The 16,773-nt window shown below is 41.3% G+C and overlaps 1 protein-coding gene across 1 annotated transcript in view; it reads right to left on the minus strand.

The window, feature by feature from the left end:
* The window catches only part of TG (thyroglobulin), a gene marked incomplete at both ends in the record, with an annotated part of 159,517 nt that overhangs the window by 23,113 nt on the left and 119,631 nt on the right, over positions 1-16,773 (minus strand). The window contains 2 exons of the mRNA XM_082325442.1: positions 6,945-7,112; positions 7,859-8,023. Of these exons, the coding sequence (XP_082181568.1) occupies positions 6,945-7,112; positions 7,859-8,023 (333 nt within the window). The remainder of the gene's footprint in view (positions 1-6,944; positions 7,113-7,858; positions 8,024-16,773) is intronic.

The raw sequence follows: 16,773 nt of genomic DNA on the forward strand, positions 1-16,773 counted from the left end.
TACAAAGAAATGTGGCTGCCATAAGGCCTGTATTTAGGTCCCTTCTGGACTAATATCTGCCTTAGCCCTGGAAGAGAAATCCCCCTCTCCCAAGTAGCAGCCATGATCTTCAAACTTCATAACGCCTAGGGCCTTTCAGAGAGATCTACCTTGAAATGTCCTTTTCCTGAGTTCTGTGGTCTGAAACCTTTCCTGACATAAAGGCATTTTTCCCAGAGCAGAGTGCCCACGTCACTGCAGAACTACTGATAGCAGGGGAACCATCTTCTATGCCAAACTGCTTACCCGACCCTATTTTTACCAAAGCTAAAAATTGCTGGAAGTTTTCACGGCATTTTTCTTTAAGCAAGTTTTTTATTTTATCAGCTCAGATTTTCACTTTTTTTTTTTTTTTTTTTTAATAATGTATTTCAAGTTCAGAAAGAGAGCTGAACCTTCCTGTGGATCGAGTCCTTTCTAAACAGAGCACCTTGCAAGCGCACACTGGCTGAAACCTGGTATAGGAACTCCAGCAAGAAAGCTCTAATAAACCACCTATATTATTTTGGGCAGTCAGTCTGATGCAAAATAGGCTGGTGTCTGCCCAGGCCAGTTACCATAGATGCTTTACTGAATATATTATTTTGATGGCCCACAGCTGGTTTTCATCACGCAGCTAGATCTTTCCACAACCCTATACAGAAAGTACAGAGGGAATAATTACTTTTCAACAGATTCACAGAAATGAAAGATGGAAAATAAGTCCCCATCTGCAGAGGCTGAGGCCTGTCCTTACTGATGTACTCTAACGCTTTGTGCATTTTGATTAAGTGACTTTACAAGGGATTTCAAAACACTACCGAATATCCTAAGGTCCAAAAAGATCTTGGCAATTTTCCTTGTATTTGTAATAAATTTTTCTTTTGCTAGATTTTGGCCCATGCAATGTGAAAAGAGTCATGTGGTGCCAGTTTTATTAATACAGCTGCACTTTGAAAAAGATCTGCAACTCAGACATGACACGTCACTTCATGTGCACAAATGCCACATAGGAAACTGCATAGCACACTCGCCTGCAAAATCATTCAGTTTAAATACAGCAAGGATATGTATATTTTTCTGCAAGAAACAGAAACTATCACTGAAGACCTGACTGCAGATTCACTGAATTCAAAAGCAACCTTCCCATTGGCTTCGGCGCACATCAGTTCAGCTCCCTACCAACCAGCAGAAGCATTGCTGCTGTCTAATTAGGAATCTCTCATTTGGTGACTGGAGCTGGCGGATTTGGCTAGCAGATATGGATAAGAACAGATGCTTTTCCGTGTTAAGGCAGAGCGCAACTCTTCTGTGTAAAGCATCCTGTACAAAGCAACTTTCATGCAATGCTTTCATTTTGTTGCGTTTTTTTTAATGGATTTGTTACCTTATTCTACACCTGTCATGGATAACTTAAAACAGAGACAAAAAAGAAAGAGAAAAAAACTTAGGGCATTGATTATGTGCCCTAGGAACTGATCCTTCTCTGCCTCATCAACTACCGAGCATCAAATAAACATTACAGTTGAAAACCACAGAGGACATGAATCATCACACAACACATGGTTAAGCTGAGGAACTCCTTTCCACATGGTTTTGCGGATGCCAAAATTGGTGAAAATGAAGTTTTATGAACAGTTTTTTGAATTAAAAAAAAAAATAAAAGAATCAGTTGATGGTTATTAATTACGGAAAGACCAATTCAGGCTAGGAAGTCCCTGAGCTGCAAGGTGCTAGAGGTTTGGAGAGCATTTAGCAGAAGTATCAGATTTGCTTACCCTATTCTTACAAACATCCACTCTTACCCACTGCTGAACACAGCATTCTGTACTAAATGGGCCTTTGATCTGACTCAGTGCGGTCGGTCTTAAGTTTTTACTGCACCTATGTACTAGTTTCTGTGATCTTCAAAATGCCCCCAAAATTCTGGTGACCTTTCTCAGCAATCATTGATAATAGAATGGGGTCCTTGAGATGTGTTGCGTCAGATGAAAGAGAACTCAACAGGCAGAGACAGATGAGAAACAGAACTGGCATTTGTAAGACATTTTGAGATTTTTCATCCCAACCAGCACTAAAATAGCACAATCATCTGAAACACAATGTCTCAAGTGTCACTTTGGCTACAATGTAATATAATTTAAACATCTGACTTTAGCATGACAGCACAAAACAAAGCAATACATTCAAAACAAAACCCATGAAACATTAAAAAGACAAAGCATTTTAACTTTTCAGAAATTGCTTCAATTTGACCAATTTTCCATCTCCAACAAATGTTTCCTATTAGAAAATATATGACCAAGGAACAATTTTCAAATAGCAGTAGATACAGCAGCTGCTACCAGATTAATAGAAACAGCTGTACATTATGTAAAATAATTTACATTCTGCCAGCCTTTAAAGAGGTATTAACAACTGACCTCAGAGTTATAGTGGCGCTTTCAACTATTTTTAGAAAGTAAGAAAATAATTAAAGACTGCAGGTGCACCATTTTCTACTGTTCTGGTGATGCAAAGCGGTCATAAACACTGTCTAAATAATGAGTTATATAATTCTTACTGTTCTTATTCCTGCAGCATAGCTTCTGGGCACGTGAATTAATCTGGTCCAGTGTTTTATTTAAAGAGAAATTGAAGCAGTTGGTCGACCAAACATTTACATCTTCCAAGGAGCAAAATGTACTTTTCTGACAAACTGGAATAGCGATAATACTAACAGAATATGAATAGATCTTAGGCCGTAAATGGCTTTTGATAAACATTGCCACAAAAGATGGTAAAAGACCTGCCAGCCATTCAAACAGAGTGTTTCAAGGATTCCAAATAGCTACAAGATGAAGTAAAGAGCTGATATCAGCCCATTCTCCTCACTGATGGCATTTATCAGGACACTGCTCCCCTAGTCATTACAATTAATATACACATATCTGCCATCTGTTGCATGTTGCTGAATACCTTTATAAAGAAATTAACTGACTAATATAGTGGAGGATGGAAGATCAGGTCTGCATATCTTCAGTTGCTTATGCTCTGTAAATAAACTATATTTCCATCTATCCACTCCCCTATGTCCTGGTTCTGGGTTCTGCAGCCAACTAGATTTGTACTAAGGAAGGAAGGAAAAAGAAAGAAAGTACAGCTTTAGTCTTCCAACTAAAAAGAAAGTTAACAATCTTTGCAATGTGGAGATTACATAGTAGGCATAGAACATATGGAGGATATAAACAGGGCCGTACTGACTTACATGCATATACAGACTAACACAGATATAGATCAGCATGAGTGACTCTGTATATTTAATGCCAGTTGGAACCATTAGATCCTCCCACCTGAGCATCACATATAGCAGAGGGATAAAATTTTTGCCCAGTTGGGAATTGAAATTGGTATTTTTAGAGGTTTCTGCTCAGCTGCCCTAATCTATGGCTGCTCAAAGCTAATATCCCTGAAGGTCTGCCATGGGAATTGCAGTTAGCGGGTTCAGGCTTAACCGCTCCATATGCCACATAATAGTGCATTATGGCACCACTTGCCATTCCCTTAACAAACTCTGTTTTGTTTCTCACTTAGTTTCAACCATCTGATGGCTGCACTGGGGATGGTACGAAGTGCTCCAGGATGTGGTAAATCTGTCTCAGTTCACATGAATAAGCATTCAAGTGAACGCCATAAAACGGTCATTTCCATGGGCAAGACATTCAGCATGAATGTTCAACATACTCTCTGCTGCAAGTATCACTGAGAGACCTCAGCCTTTAATTGTAAACAAATCAAACAGAAATGTTTTGCTAGCACATAAGTGGTGCCTTCTGTCTTTCTGTTTCATTTTTAATAGTAAAGGTCTTAACAGGCATAAGCACAGTGTTGCAGTGGGAGTACAGAGACACTCAACACAACCAAATGACAGAAAGCCCCCATGGAACAACATGGTGCCAACTGAATTTACCACCTTCAGGTCTGGTTGCAGTCTAGAGGTTATACTCTCACTCCTAAGACTCGACTGCTAAGAGTTTATAAAACTTGCATGCAATTTCAGTCTAAGGTGATAAGATTTGCATCACGTCTCAAGCTTGCTTGCATCCAAATGGCTAAAAGTGTCTCTTCACCATTTACAGGCTCAGTATTAATACAGCAAGACCAGGATTAATAGAGCAAGCCTTTGGCTGAATTTGCCTGCACAGTTATTCCCAGGAACCGGTGGAACAGGTCAGCAGGGGTTAAATTTTTCTATCCCCCCCACTCCTTGCACTCTACACTGAAATCAGTCATCCTAAAGGAGATGGAAATGAAGGGCCAATGCCAATTCCATACACTTGCCACAGGACCTTTTAGCTGTGCCATTTATCTACCCAAATACATACATGGTTCTTCTCTCTGCAGAGTTGGAGCACATCCATAGATGGATTTTCACCCCAGGGAGGTTTGATCCCCTCTTTGTAGAACAGATTAAATAACTTGGTTGTAGTCAGAGGCAAACTAGGAACTATGCCTTGGTTCCCCAAGTTGATATCAGTGCTTTGTCCAGCAGCTAAGCCCTCCCACCTTCCTTCGTATATCAGTAAAACCAGCTTTAGGTTTTCCCAAAAAGATCCAAGTCAGATCTACCTCAAGGCAACCCTTGAAATGAATAAAGTAGAAGAGTGGGATACAGTGTGGATTGTCTCAAATCCTTCTTTTATGTCTATTGTAGGGAGAGGACAGTTAGCACAGATCAAAGATTCTTTATGACATTATGACAGAGGAAACAGGGCACAGACTTCTTGGTAACAATGACCACACACACCAGTTTCTGCCACTGTAGCTAAGGACGTCTGTGGACTACTCAGGACTTTATCATCTCACTTTGACTGCAACCATGCATGACTATGACGTAGAAATGCTCTTGAGGACCTGGAAAATGCATGTTCTTAAACAGCTCAATGATGGAGGAAGCATAACAGCTTCCCAGCAATTAATACAATAACTGTGTGGACAAGGAAGAAATCAGGAAACTTTAACCTTGCAGGAAGTCTTTAAGAAAACAATCTGAAGACAGGAATACAAACTGGTCAAAACAGTCATATTCCCTCAAGCCCTAAAAACCTGAAGACACAGGAAAATAGAAATAGAGGAAAATGTGCGTTGAAAAATCATCAGTTCTTACTGAGAACATGAAAACAGCTTAAAGAAGTCACAAGGAAGAAAACAAAAAATAACCAGCTACCATGAACATTATGAATTGTCTGGAACAGAGATGGAATCTGACTTACAGCAGTAGCACCAAGTAAGGTAGATACTATTATAATAGCTAGTAAAGAAATTAACTGTCCTTCTAAGTAAGGATAGTTAAACCCTTGTCAAAGGAGATCAGAAGATCTCCAACAGTAGGAGATTTTAAAACAGGCCTCTCAGGTTGAGGTAGATACGACTATTTCTTAGGGCTGAGTTGCACCAACTTTTTGAGTCCCCTTCCAATCTTATTTTCTGCAAGCTTTAAATAAAGAAGATATTCCAGATTTTTTTTTTTTTTTTTTTTTTGGAAAGGCAACATTTTACTGCTGAGCTCTCAGTTACAAGTGTTTTTCCTTTTCATTTCAACCTGACAGTGCTGGCTTTTATCACTTGTGGCTTTCATTAACACCATGATTTGTTGCATAATTTCTAATACATCATGGAATTTCATTTCAGTTTTGCAGACAACTGACCCATGTGGAAATAGTGGTAAAGGAAAGAATTTCACATCCCAGTCTTCAGCACATGACTTGTAATGAGGTTACTGAGGTTTATTCCCTCCTCACAGGGTCTGCATCATTATCTGCAGGCCTCCAGCATCACAGTCTGTTTCGTATGCCTGACTTCCTCTTTTAATTGATTCCAAAAGAGAAAGATACCTTAAATAAGAGCAGGAAATTTCTGGTGGAGACTAAATAAGCAATATGAACTTTATTCAGGTGGGTCAAAAAGCCTTCTTTCAAAGGGGTAATTTTATCATTAATTCTGAAGTAGATTGGTCTATGTTATTGGCTACCAGCAAAGAGAAACTGGGATTAACCTTTCACTGCCTCCCAAGAGATGAAATCCACACAGTTAGAGAAAGATAGCAAAAGACCTGCAATTCACTTAGATAACCCTCAAAATAATCCCTGTCATGTTACATTCTCCTGTTGATTTCTTAACATATATCTGAGCAGGTTGAAACATTTAATTTAATTTGGTGGTGTTAAACAGGGAAGTGCTATTGTTCCCATCGTAGAGAAGGGCAAACAAACTAGAAGAGGTTGATATGCTGTCTCAAGAACACACAGTGCCAGAGGGTTCACAAGAAGACGCAAAATCCCTCTGGGTACACCTTCATGCTTTTGAGGACTTTTATGTCCAAAGTACAGCATGGATGCAACTCTTTTTCATTTCACCAGTTTATGCCCTGAAACCCTAGACCACACATCAGGCCAGTGCTATTCTTAGTCATAACTAGTCCACATTCAGTATCATCTTTACAAGAAAACATACTTCTTAAAGGCAAGAGAGAAAAAAGGTTGCTGCAAAAAAACCCCAAAACGTTGGCATGGAAAAGACTGACTTAGCTCTGCTGCATAGTGAAGAACCTCATAACCAAGTTATGAGCTTGCTTTCCTCTTTGTGATATACAACTGAGATTGCAATATAAATAGGATTTCAGAGACAGTAAAACATACTGCTGCATATTAATGCATGCTAAACATTTTCATATCTCCCCCAGTAGTGTTAATCAACAAATATAACAATGCCATTAATCAGCCTAAACAGGATTAGCTGGAGATGGACAATGCCTTTCCATATTTGCATGGAGTATAATTCACAAAACTGTAGAAATCAAAAAGGATCTGTCCTGGCTGCATATGATTACCATCATCACTATAGTAATAGTAATACCACCAGTTCCTTAACAGTGAATCTCTTCCTACCTTGATTGCCTTAGCTCTGCTGATCAACCCATCCTGCTGAGCACTTCCAATGAGCAGATCTACTTTCCGAAGTTGAGGGCGCTGCAGGGCTTTAGCTAAAGGTTCCTGAAGGTAAATTCCATCCATCACTGGACCCCAGTACTGGAACGGACCACTTATAGCTAGGAGCTAGATTAGCAAAAAAGCAATAGTGCAGTTAGTTAAATTAGCTTACCCTGGTCATTTCCATTGTAGTTATGTTTCAGAAAACTGAGCTGATGATAGCCTTCAGATGGACAAGTGGTTAGTTAATGTAAGTGCAAACTCACCATTGGCAGGAAGCAACGCTTTTGCTGACAGTCTCAGTAGGTGAAACATGCTGAACAGGCCAAGAGAACTGATGGTCTTATAGTCATAAAAATATTGTTTTAAATTAGGGATTGGCTCTATGCTGGTCCTGATCAGAAAATGTATTGCCAGTGGGTGTTTTAATCTGTGGGTAAAGGATCCATCTCTAGAATCATTTATACTGCAGCTTTCACAAGTCTCGCCCTTAAGAGACAGAGCACTGATATCCCTCCCCACTTCCTTTTCTGCAAAAATGCAGTTACTGAAGCTACACTTGATTCTCCTCTAGAGTAACACCCAGGGTCAGGTGAGAGGGGACTGAAAGAAGGTAAAAACTATATTTAGATTAATTTTGGAAGATGTGGTCAAAGTAGTGTAAAAGGAATTTAGTCTAAAGGAGAATCAAGCTGTGAGTATTCATAGGGCAGAGGTGGATACCATGGACATCAGCATCACTCTACCAAAGCTAGTCCAGTTCCTCTTTCACAAGGATTCAGCCCAATTTATTTTTTAAGCTTCCTCACATCTTCGTGTCAATGGCAACTTTTTGATTCCTTGCCAATGGCATATATTTTGCTATGCTGTACCTTAGTCTGTGCATCATTGAGGACACGAGCAGGCAACTGGCGGAGGCAGGCTACAATTTCCTCACTGGTGGATGAAGGGCATCCCACATCTTCAGCCAGGACTGCTGCTTGGGTCTGCGCTCTCCTCTTAGTAATAATGGATGCTGGAGAAAAAGCTGAACCTCCCTGGAAAGGAAAGACAATATCAGTCAACACATGCTGTCAAAACACCGGGTCCCCTGGTGCAGGTAAAAAAGATCAAAAGCAACATCTGCCCAGTTGCAGGATGTAAAACACTGGTATTTAAATCATAAGAAGTAAGTTTGAATGATCAAAGCAAAGGGAAAAAGGATAGGTCTGTCTGTTTCCATCCCTGCCATAGTTATTTTGGAAGACCTCTGAAAAGTGTCTGTTATGTCTATAACCATGTCACAAATCTTTCTGAAAACTTTGCTGGAAGGAGAAACATTCAGACAGGAGCAGATACAAAGAAGGTGCTGTGAGGCATATCAGGGAACTGAGAGTCCATCTTACAAGAGGAGACTAAATACAGTTTTATTTCCTTAACTGTGATAGGCAAGGACTGAGACTTTATAAATTAATCCATGGAGAACAGCTATTTATACCTTAGGACAATGCTAGTACAAGGCCAAATGGGCATTAACTATTAACTGGGCATATTGAGTGTAAATAAATTTAGGCTAGAAACTCTAAGATAGCTAACCAAAGGAGCAGTGAGAGTTTAGAAGAGCTATGAGCAGAGGCAGTAGGAACAAAAGGCTAAACCAAGCTGCAGAAGATCAACCAGAGCCAGAGCACATCAAAATCAGAGCACAGATTACAGTCCAATCTCATCCCAGACTCTTTGTGTCTTTCCTACAGCTGTGCCAGCATGGAAAAGGTCCTCACCAAGAAAAGATGGTACAATATTGTTGAGTAACGATGAAAACTACTTATTGAAAATGCAGATAAATTAGCATAAATCTGATAAGATCTCACCCAGAACAGAAAGGCTGGAATAGCTCTGACATGGTTCAAATGACTAATTTCCAAACATTTACATCAGTTTATATAACTGCTAAAATTAGCTTCCTTCTTCTAAAAAAAACACAAACCCTAGATGCATGATATGAAAGACCCCGATCTATTCAACTGATTAACTTACTTCTTACTGAATTTGCTCAAAGCATAACTACAAGTCTGAAAAAGCATAAAACCAGGAGCAAGTTAAAAAGAAACAGAAAACAAACAGCAAATCCTTAGTTTGAAATTGTCTCAAACCTTTGAGCCTGAAGAACTCTGTGCAGCCCTGGCCAGCACACAGGACATTTTTTATATTTCAAACAAGCAGACCCATTGATACTAATAGGATACTATTGCTCACAACTGGAGAAATTAGTTTCCAAAAATAATTAGAGAGAGGTTATTGTTTGGATGTAGAGACAGTCTTTTTAGTTCACTGTATGTGGAATTTCCAGTGCCACTACCTTCCTGAAGGGTTTCTCTTCCTTTTAAAGGGATCTGGAAAACAAGCACTGTTATTAGCTTAATGACTAAGATGCAGATGGTTGCAGATAAGCAAAGGAAAAAGCTAAAAGATTGTCAGTCCTGGGGCACTGGAAGAGCGATCTCTGATTTTAAGAGGGCAAACAACTAAAGAAGAAGAAATAAACACCACTTGGTCTTATTCCTCACTTCCGCCCTTGATTTAGATGAGAACTCGAGTGAGCAATGGGCTCTATCCTTACGTGGGATTTGCGGTGGCCTATTTTGTGTTTGTAAGGCACGATATTTGCCAGCTGCTGACTAGGTGCACTGACTCAATTGGTCATGAGAGAGAAAGAAAAATGTCCTCGATGAGAGTATCTCTGTGTGTGGGTGTGTCCCCAGGACACAGAATGAGAACATTGCTTTTTTGCCTGGCCTTCAGAAGAGCATGTTCACCAGAACTAGGATAACACAGCATGCCAACTTCCCTCAGAAGAGTAGCTTCCTTGCTTTTCATTTGGAGCAAGGAATTATGTGCCTCCTTGTTATAGCAGAGAAATTAGATCTAGGATTGCACAATCTTTATCCATTAATCTGGCAAACATATCCTTCAACATCAGATCTGAGCATGCTTGGCATGTTTTATCAAGTATTCAGTACCTCTAAATGGCATTCATTTAAACCAAAACAAAACCATAAAAAATTAAAAGGCTTCCGTTTCCCAAATTCTGAAAGTTTCACAAATTTTGAAAGTGGCAGTTTCTGTGGAAATTCTGAAGTTGCCTTATTAAAAGGCTAAGTTTGGTAGAGAAAGAGAGTACTGAGATCAGATGACATATGGAATCCAAAAATTCACTAGGACCAAACAAAACATCCTAGTGTGTGCTTGATTTTGAACACATCTCCTCCCAGGGATATTAAAAGCTGTGCAAAGTTCCCTTGTCTCCGAGATCTCTATAAACTGAAAGACTGCCCTTGGGTCAAGTACTGAATCAAACAGCAATTGCAAAAGGTTCTGGATAGAAGTGTCCCACAAGTCTTCTCTGCAGAGGGAGAGCTAAAAGCCTGGACAGGCAAATCTTCATGTCACAGCACTGGATGTGTATGGGCTAGCATTAGATATGGTCCAGGCTTGATGAATAAAAGAAAAACCCAAAACTTCTGCAAATACATTTGCAAGGTGAGGAGAGTTCTTGTTTGGAGCCTCACTCTAACTGTGGATATTTTCTCTTCTTTGCATGAGTGGTTAGAACAGGTTTACGTGCTCTTCTTTATTCTGTTTTTTCCTTCTATTTTCCATGGTAATGGCCACTTCCTCAGTTTGCTTTTTTCGCTAACATCCGTATTCAGGAAGCATGTCTTGCATTTGTGGTTTGAAAGAGATGTGGTATCCACTACTGTTATTCATGTTTAATTTTTACTGGGACTGGAAGCGGGTGATAGAGAAACTTGGGACCTCATTCAAGCAGTATTTGGAAGCAATACCGTTATGTTCCCTCCCCTGGTGCATCTGAAATGCATTCCAGGCTCTGGAAACAAGGCTTCTCTTACCACAGAAGTTAGGCAAGAAAAACTGTACCAGTTCCCTGTTTTTCAAATTCACATCACAATTCAGGCTCATTGTTTCCTCATCCTCACCAAAAAAACTCAGGAACAAATAAGTGAGAGCAGAAGCTGGAGACTGCTCAGAAATAAATTTCTTCCTTTTTGAGCCTGCAGTTTTCACATTAAAAAGAAATCTTCCCCAAACGCTGTAGCCACATGAGAGGCATGCTCAGGACACAGAGAATAACATAGCTACACTCAGCATTTCCCTCTTTCCCTATAAAACTATAATTTATTTGTGTGATTAATCCCAGCAACCAGTAATGAAGGAGTTGTGTGCTTTAAAAAATGTGACTATTTAGGCAGAAGCAGAAATAACGGAGGGACTGTTTGTTTTCATTGCATGACACCCATATTACCATCAACATGACAGAATCATGAATCAGGAAACCAAAAATCATAAGATCAGCTCAAAAATAACAAACACACTGTTCTTTTTGTTAGTCCTCTGTTTTTTAATTCTCCAGGAATTCTCCTGTATCTATAAATAAAAAAGCTAAAAAATTAACTTTTAAAACTAACAGCTGAGATCATCAGATAATCCTGCAGAGTAGTTTCTTGAAAGAAAACGTCTAAAGAATATGAGATATACAATAAAACTGATCGTTGGCCATCTTGCCGTCACAGGGTATTTCCTATCTCAGCATCATTTAGAAAAGCTTGACAAGGAACTGAAGCCACACGCAGTTCTTGTTTCAGCTGTCCTTATGGATTGACCCGCTGTCATCAGAGGAAGTTCCGATGACATTTTTGACAACGACCCAGATGAAAGCATTCAGTACTGAACTGCTGAGAAGAAGTGGTTGCAGCTGTGTTGCACAAGCCACAACAGCAACATTACGCTGTCCTCCTAAATTCACAGGGCTAGTGGGAACATTACAATGTTGGGCAATAGTACCTACTTGTAACAAGTGATGACATTGGAAATAGAAGGCAAAACTTTTGGTATTATTTAGTTCAGGGACCAGCAGCTTTGCAAGCATTTCTTTATTTCTCTTTGCAAAATTAGAGGGTAAGGTAGACAGCAGAAGTTCAGATACTAGGCAATGTTGCAGCTCACAGTGGTGAGAAGCTGATGAATGCAAATTGGTATTACATGAAGGTGAATTCTTGCTTTGATGTTAGGCTGTGATTGGCTGAGTTGTGGCTGGTACTTCTTGCAAGCTTCTCTCTGGGGACATCATAAAGGGATAAACCAGGCTTGCTGGAGATAAGCCTGGGGGTGGCACACCAATGCTTGAGGAACAGTGTGCTAGCGAGGTCCTTCAGTTTGCTGTCTCAGTGGAGGTAGGGGATGGAGACCCGTGCAACAGCAAAGACACAAGGGTTATGGATGTGTTAGAAACCACGGAAGCACCTGAGAATGGTCACATAGGAATTAGGATTTCTCCCCCAAAAGGGGATCAATAGCCCAACTGAAGTGCACGCACACCAATGCACACAGCGTGGGCAACAAACAGGAGTAGCTGGAAGCAATCTTGCAGCAGGAAAACTATGATATAGTTGCCATCATGGAAACATGGTGGGATGACTCACACAACTGGAGTGCTGCCATGGGTGGCTATAAACTCTTCAGAAGGGATAGGCAAGGAAGGAGAGGCGGTGGGGCAGCCCTGTATGTTAGGGAGTGTTTTGATTGTCTAAAGCTTAATGATGGTGACAATAGGGTTGAGTGTTTATGGGTAAGAACCAGGGGGAAGGCCAACAAGGCAGATATCATGGTGGGAGTCTCTTATAGACCACCCAACCAGGACGAAGAGGCAGATGAAATATTCTATAAGCAGCTGGGAGAAGTCTCACAATCGCTAGCCCTTGTTCTCATGGGGGACTTCAACTTACCAGATGTCTGCTGGAAATATAATACAGCAGAGAGGAAACAGTTTAGCAGGTTCCTGGATTGCATGGAAGATAACTTCCTGACACAGCTGGTGAGGGAGCCAACTAGGGAAGGTGCCCCGGTGGACCTCTTGTTTGTGAACAGGGAAGGACTGGTGGGTGATGTGATGTAGGCCATCTTGGGCATAATGATCATGAAATGACAGAGGTTTTGATTCTTGGAGAAGTAAGGAGCGGGGTCAGCACAACTGCCACCTTGTGTTTCCAGAGGGCAGATTTTGGCATGTTTAGGAGCCTGGTTGGCAGAGTCCCTTGGGAGGCAGTCCTGAAGGGCAAAGGAGTCAAGGAAGTCTGGACGCTCTTCAGGAAGGAAATCTTAAAGACTCAGTAGCAGGCCGTTCCTGTGTGCCGAAAGACAAGCCAGCGCAGAAGAAGATCGGCCTGGCTGAACAGAGAGCTTTGGCTGGATCTCAGGAAAAAAGGGAGAGTTTATGACCTTTGGAAGAAGGGGTAGGCAACTCAGGAGGAGTACAAAGATGTTGTGAGTTTATGCAGGGAGAAGATTAGAAGGGCCAAAGCCCAGCTGGAACTTAAACTGGCTACTGCTGTGAAAGACAGTAAAAAATGTTGTTATAAATACATTAGCAACAAAAGGAGGGCTAAGGAAAATCTCCATCCTTTATTGGATGTGGGGGGAAACATAGTGACAAAGGATGAGGAAAAGGCTGAGGTATTCAATGCCTTCTTTGCCTCAGTCTTTAATAGTCAGACCAGTTGTTCTCAGGGTACCCAGCCCCCTGAGCTGGAAGACAGGGACAGGGAGCAGAATGAAGCCCCCATAAGGGGGAATGGTTAGCAACCTGCTACACCACCTAGACACACACAAGTCTATGGGGCCGGATGGGATCCACACAAGGGTACTGAAGGAGCTGGTGGAGGTACTCACCAAGCCACTTTCCATCATCTACCAGCTCTCCTGGCTAACCGGGGAGGTCCCAGTCAACTGGAGGTTAGCAAATGTGACACCCATCTACAAGAAGGGCCAGAAGGAGGATCTAGGGAACTACAGGCCTGTCAGCCTGACCTCGGTGCCGGGGAAAGTCATGGAGCAAATCGTCTTGAGCGCCATCACGCAGCACATACAGGACAACCATGGGATCAGGCCCAGCCAGCATGGGTTTATGAAAGGCAGGTCCTGCTTGACTCACCTGATCTCCTTCTATGACAAGGTGACCCGCTTGGTGGATGAGGGAAAGGCTGTGGATGTTGTCTACCTGGACTTTAGTAAAGCCTTTGACACCATTTCCGACAGCATTCTTCTGGAGAAACTGGATGCTCATGGCTTGGATGGGCGTACCCTTTGCTGGTAAAAAACTGGCTGGAAGGCCGGGCCCAAAGAGTTGTGGTGAATGGAGTTAAATCCAGTTGGTGGCCAGTCAAAAGTGGTGTTCCCCAGAGCTCAGTACTGGGGCCTGTTCTGTTTAATATCTTTGTCAATGATCTGGACAGCAGGATCAAGGGCACCCTCAGTAAGTTTGCAGATGACACCACGTTGGCCAAGAGTGTTGATCTGCTTGAGCACACAAAGGCCCTACAGAGGGATCAGGACAGGCTGGATCAATGCTTAGGAACACGGTTTAGTGGTGGACTTGGCAGTGCTAGGTTGATGGTTGGACTTGATGATCTTAAATTGATTCTATCATCATAGCTCACAGACCTGCACTGGTGCTATCCTGTCCATCCCAGTTCTCCCTCCACTTGTTGGGCACATCTAACTATTCTCGTCTAGCCAAATGCTAGCTTTCTGCTTCAGACGTCTCACAGTTCAGGAGTTTTTAGTTAAATAGCACCCCTTGATGCTATTCTGATGAGACAATAAAAAAGAATATATGGACTATTACTGTAAGCTGTACCTCTGTCTCCTGACATACCTGGAAAAGACAATCGCCATAGTGCTGAATGTCTTTTAATTCCTCATTTACTCTGGAAACTCACTTCTGCAAAGTTTTTCAAAACCAATTCACAACAGATATAACGATTAGAAACTTCACTGCAACTGGTTTTTATCACCCACACTCTGTAAACCCAAAACCTTCTTCCTCTCCTCACATCATGACCTCTTGTTTTTCCAACCTGACTTGAAACTGAAAACCCTGCTTGAGCCATGTTCGTGTCTTCAACACGTGCACTCCCTTCAAATTAATGCAGTTTCTCTGATGGCTGCAAGGCAGCAGACTCCTTACAAAGTAGGCTTTCTATCTGCACAGAGGCATGCTATGGACAATACAAACAGCAATAACAATAACACCACCCAAAAAGCGAGATCAAAAAATATCTAATGAAAACAGTCAAACCAATGAAATGTCCTGATAATTCTTCTTTCCCAAAAGACCCAGCTGTACAGCCATATTTTATTTGTTACAGATAGTGTCCCTATACCGCTAGGCACTCTCCAGGCTTAGAAGCATACAGTTCACAGCCAGAAGTATCTGTCAGACCACCTGGTTTGACCTCCAGGATAGCCAAGGCTCTTCTGTTTCCTGACTGCTGAGCTCAAGTGCTTCCTATCACTTAAAACATGGTTTGTGTTTGACTAAAAACTTATCTTGCATGAGGCATTTAAGGTAGGCTCAGAGACACAGAGAAATGGATACCACAATCTTCTCCTTTGCAGTTTGTGCCTGAAGATAATCACTCCACTGACAGAAAACTGCACCTTATTTCTGTTTGAGGATGTCTTCAGTTTCAGTTAATGCCAGATTAAAGAGACTGTTTACATCCTGTTTTTTCTTCCCTGCAAAAATAAGCAAGCTGCAACTAAGTGACCACTAACTCTTCTTTCCAATTAGCTTAACAGATTATTCTCTGAAAGATTGGATTTAAAGTATTTTCAGAAGTTGTTTAAAATTTGGGGCTTTTTTTTTTTTTTTTTTTCTTGCAGGGTTGTATTTCAGTGTCTTGCATTGCTTTTCCTTAGACACCTAATTCTGCATAGTGGCAAGTGCATACAATGCACCAAGGTAGCAGGGCTCTATGTGAAGACATTAATGTCATTTTTTCCAGGCTTTCAGGCAAAATCTGTCTTCAAGAACCTGGAGGAGTAGAAATCTTTGGAACCAACTCAGGGAGTCTCTATCACAGCTAAGGAGCTATGTGGCACACATGTGGCAAACACTAGCACACGAAGGGAATTGGCAGGTCAGTCCAGCAATGGAAAGGGAGACTGAGATATAAACATTTTTCCCTCCATAACCATCTACTAGAACTGTGATTTCCAGCTAAAAATGAGGGAAAGGGGAGGGTCCTCTCTCTTCTATCAAAAATAATGTTTTGAAGAAGGAAGATTTCTTTTTATACATGAGTCTTAGCAAATCCCTCTTTGCTGTAATCAGAGGCAGTCCTGCAAATGCAATGTTCCTCTCTCAAGTGACTCACTGAGTGCCTGTGTCAGGTTAGTGCCTCGAATAACAGGATATGAATACTTTTAAGATGACGTATAAAGCCCCACTCAATTCATATCAAAACTTTCTTCCATTTAGATGTAAACATTACCTTATCAATTATCTTATCATTTAAAACAAGTTATTAGCTGAATGCCCTGAAAGGGTAAACTGGCTCTCAGCATGGTGCAATGGTAAATAGCCATCAGAAACAGGCCAAAATGACATGGAAACGAAGAATTTTATTTACCTCCCTCCACTGCGAACTCATCTGTTCCTCTACAAGCATGGTCCAAACCATGGCTAAGATTTATTTTATTTCCAATGAAGCATGTTCTACCAAGGAAGTCCAACCTCTTCTTTAGTCTGATCAATCTTTCCTGCTCAGTCTGAGACCTGCCCCATTTGTGAGGGCATCTTGGGACGTAACCTGACTTCTTGCAAAGGCACAAAGACCGTCAGAGCCAGCCTAAGGTAGCTATTGGTGAGAAGGATCAGTAAAGGCAGAGCTCTGCCCCTGCCCGTTCCCATGCAGACATCCCCCAACCTGTGATCTTTTAGTAATTC

Source organism: Platalea leucorodia, assembly GCF_965183815.1.
Source record: "Platalea leucorodia genome assembly, chromosome: 1".
Taxonomy (NCBI): domain Eukaryota; kingdom Metazoa; phylum Chordata; class Aves; order Pelecaniformes; family Threskiornithidae; genus Platalea; species Platalea leucorodia.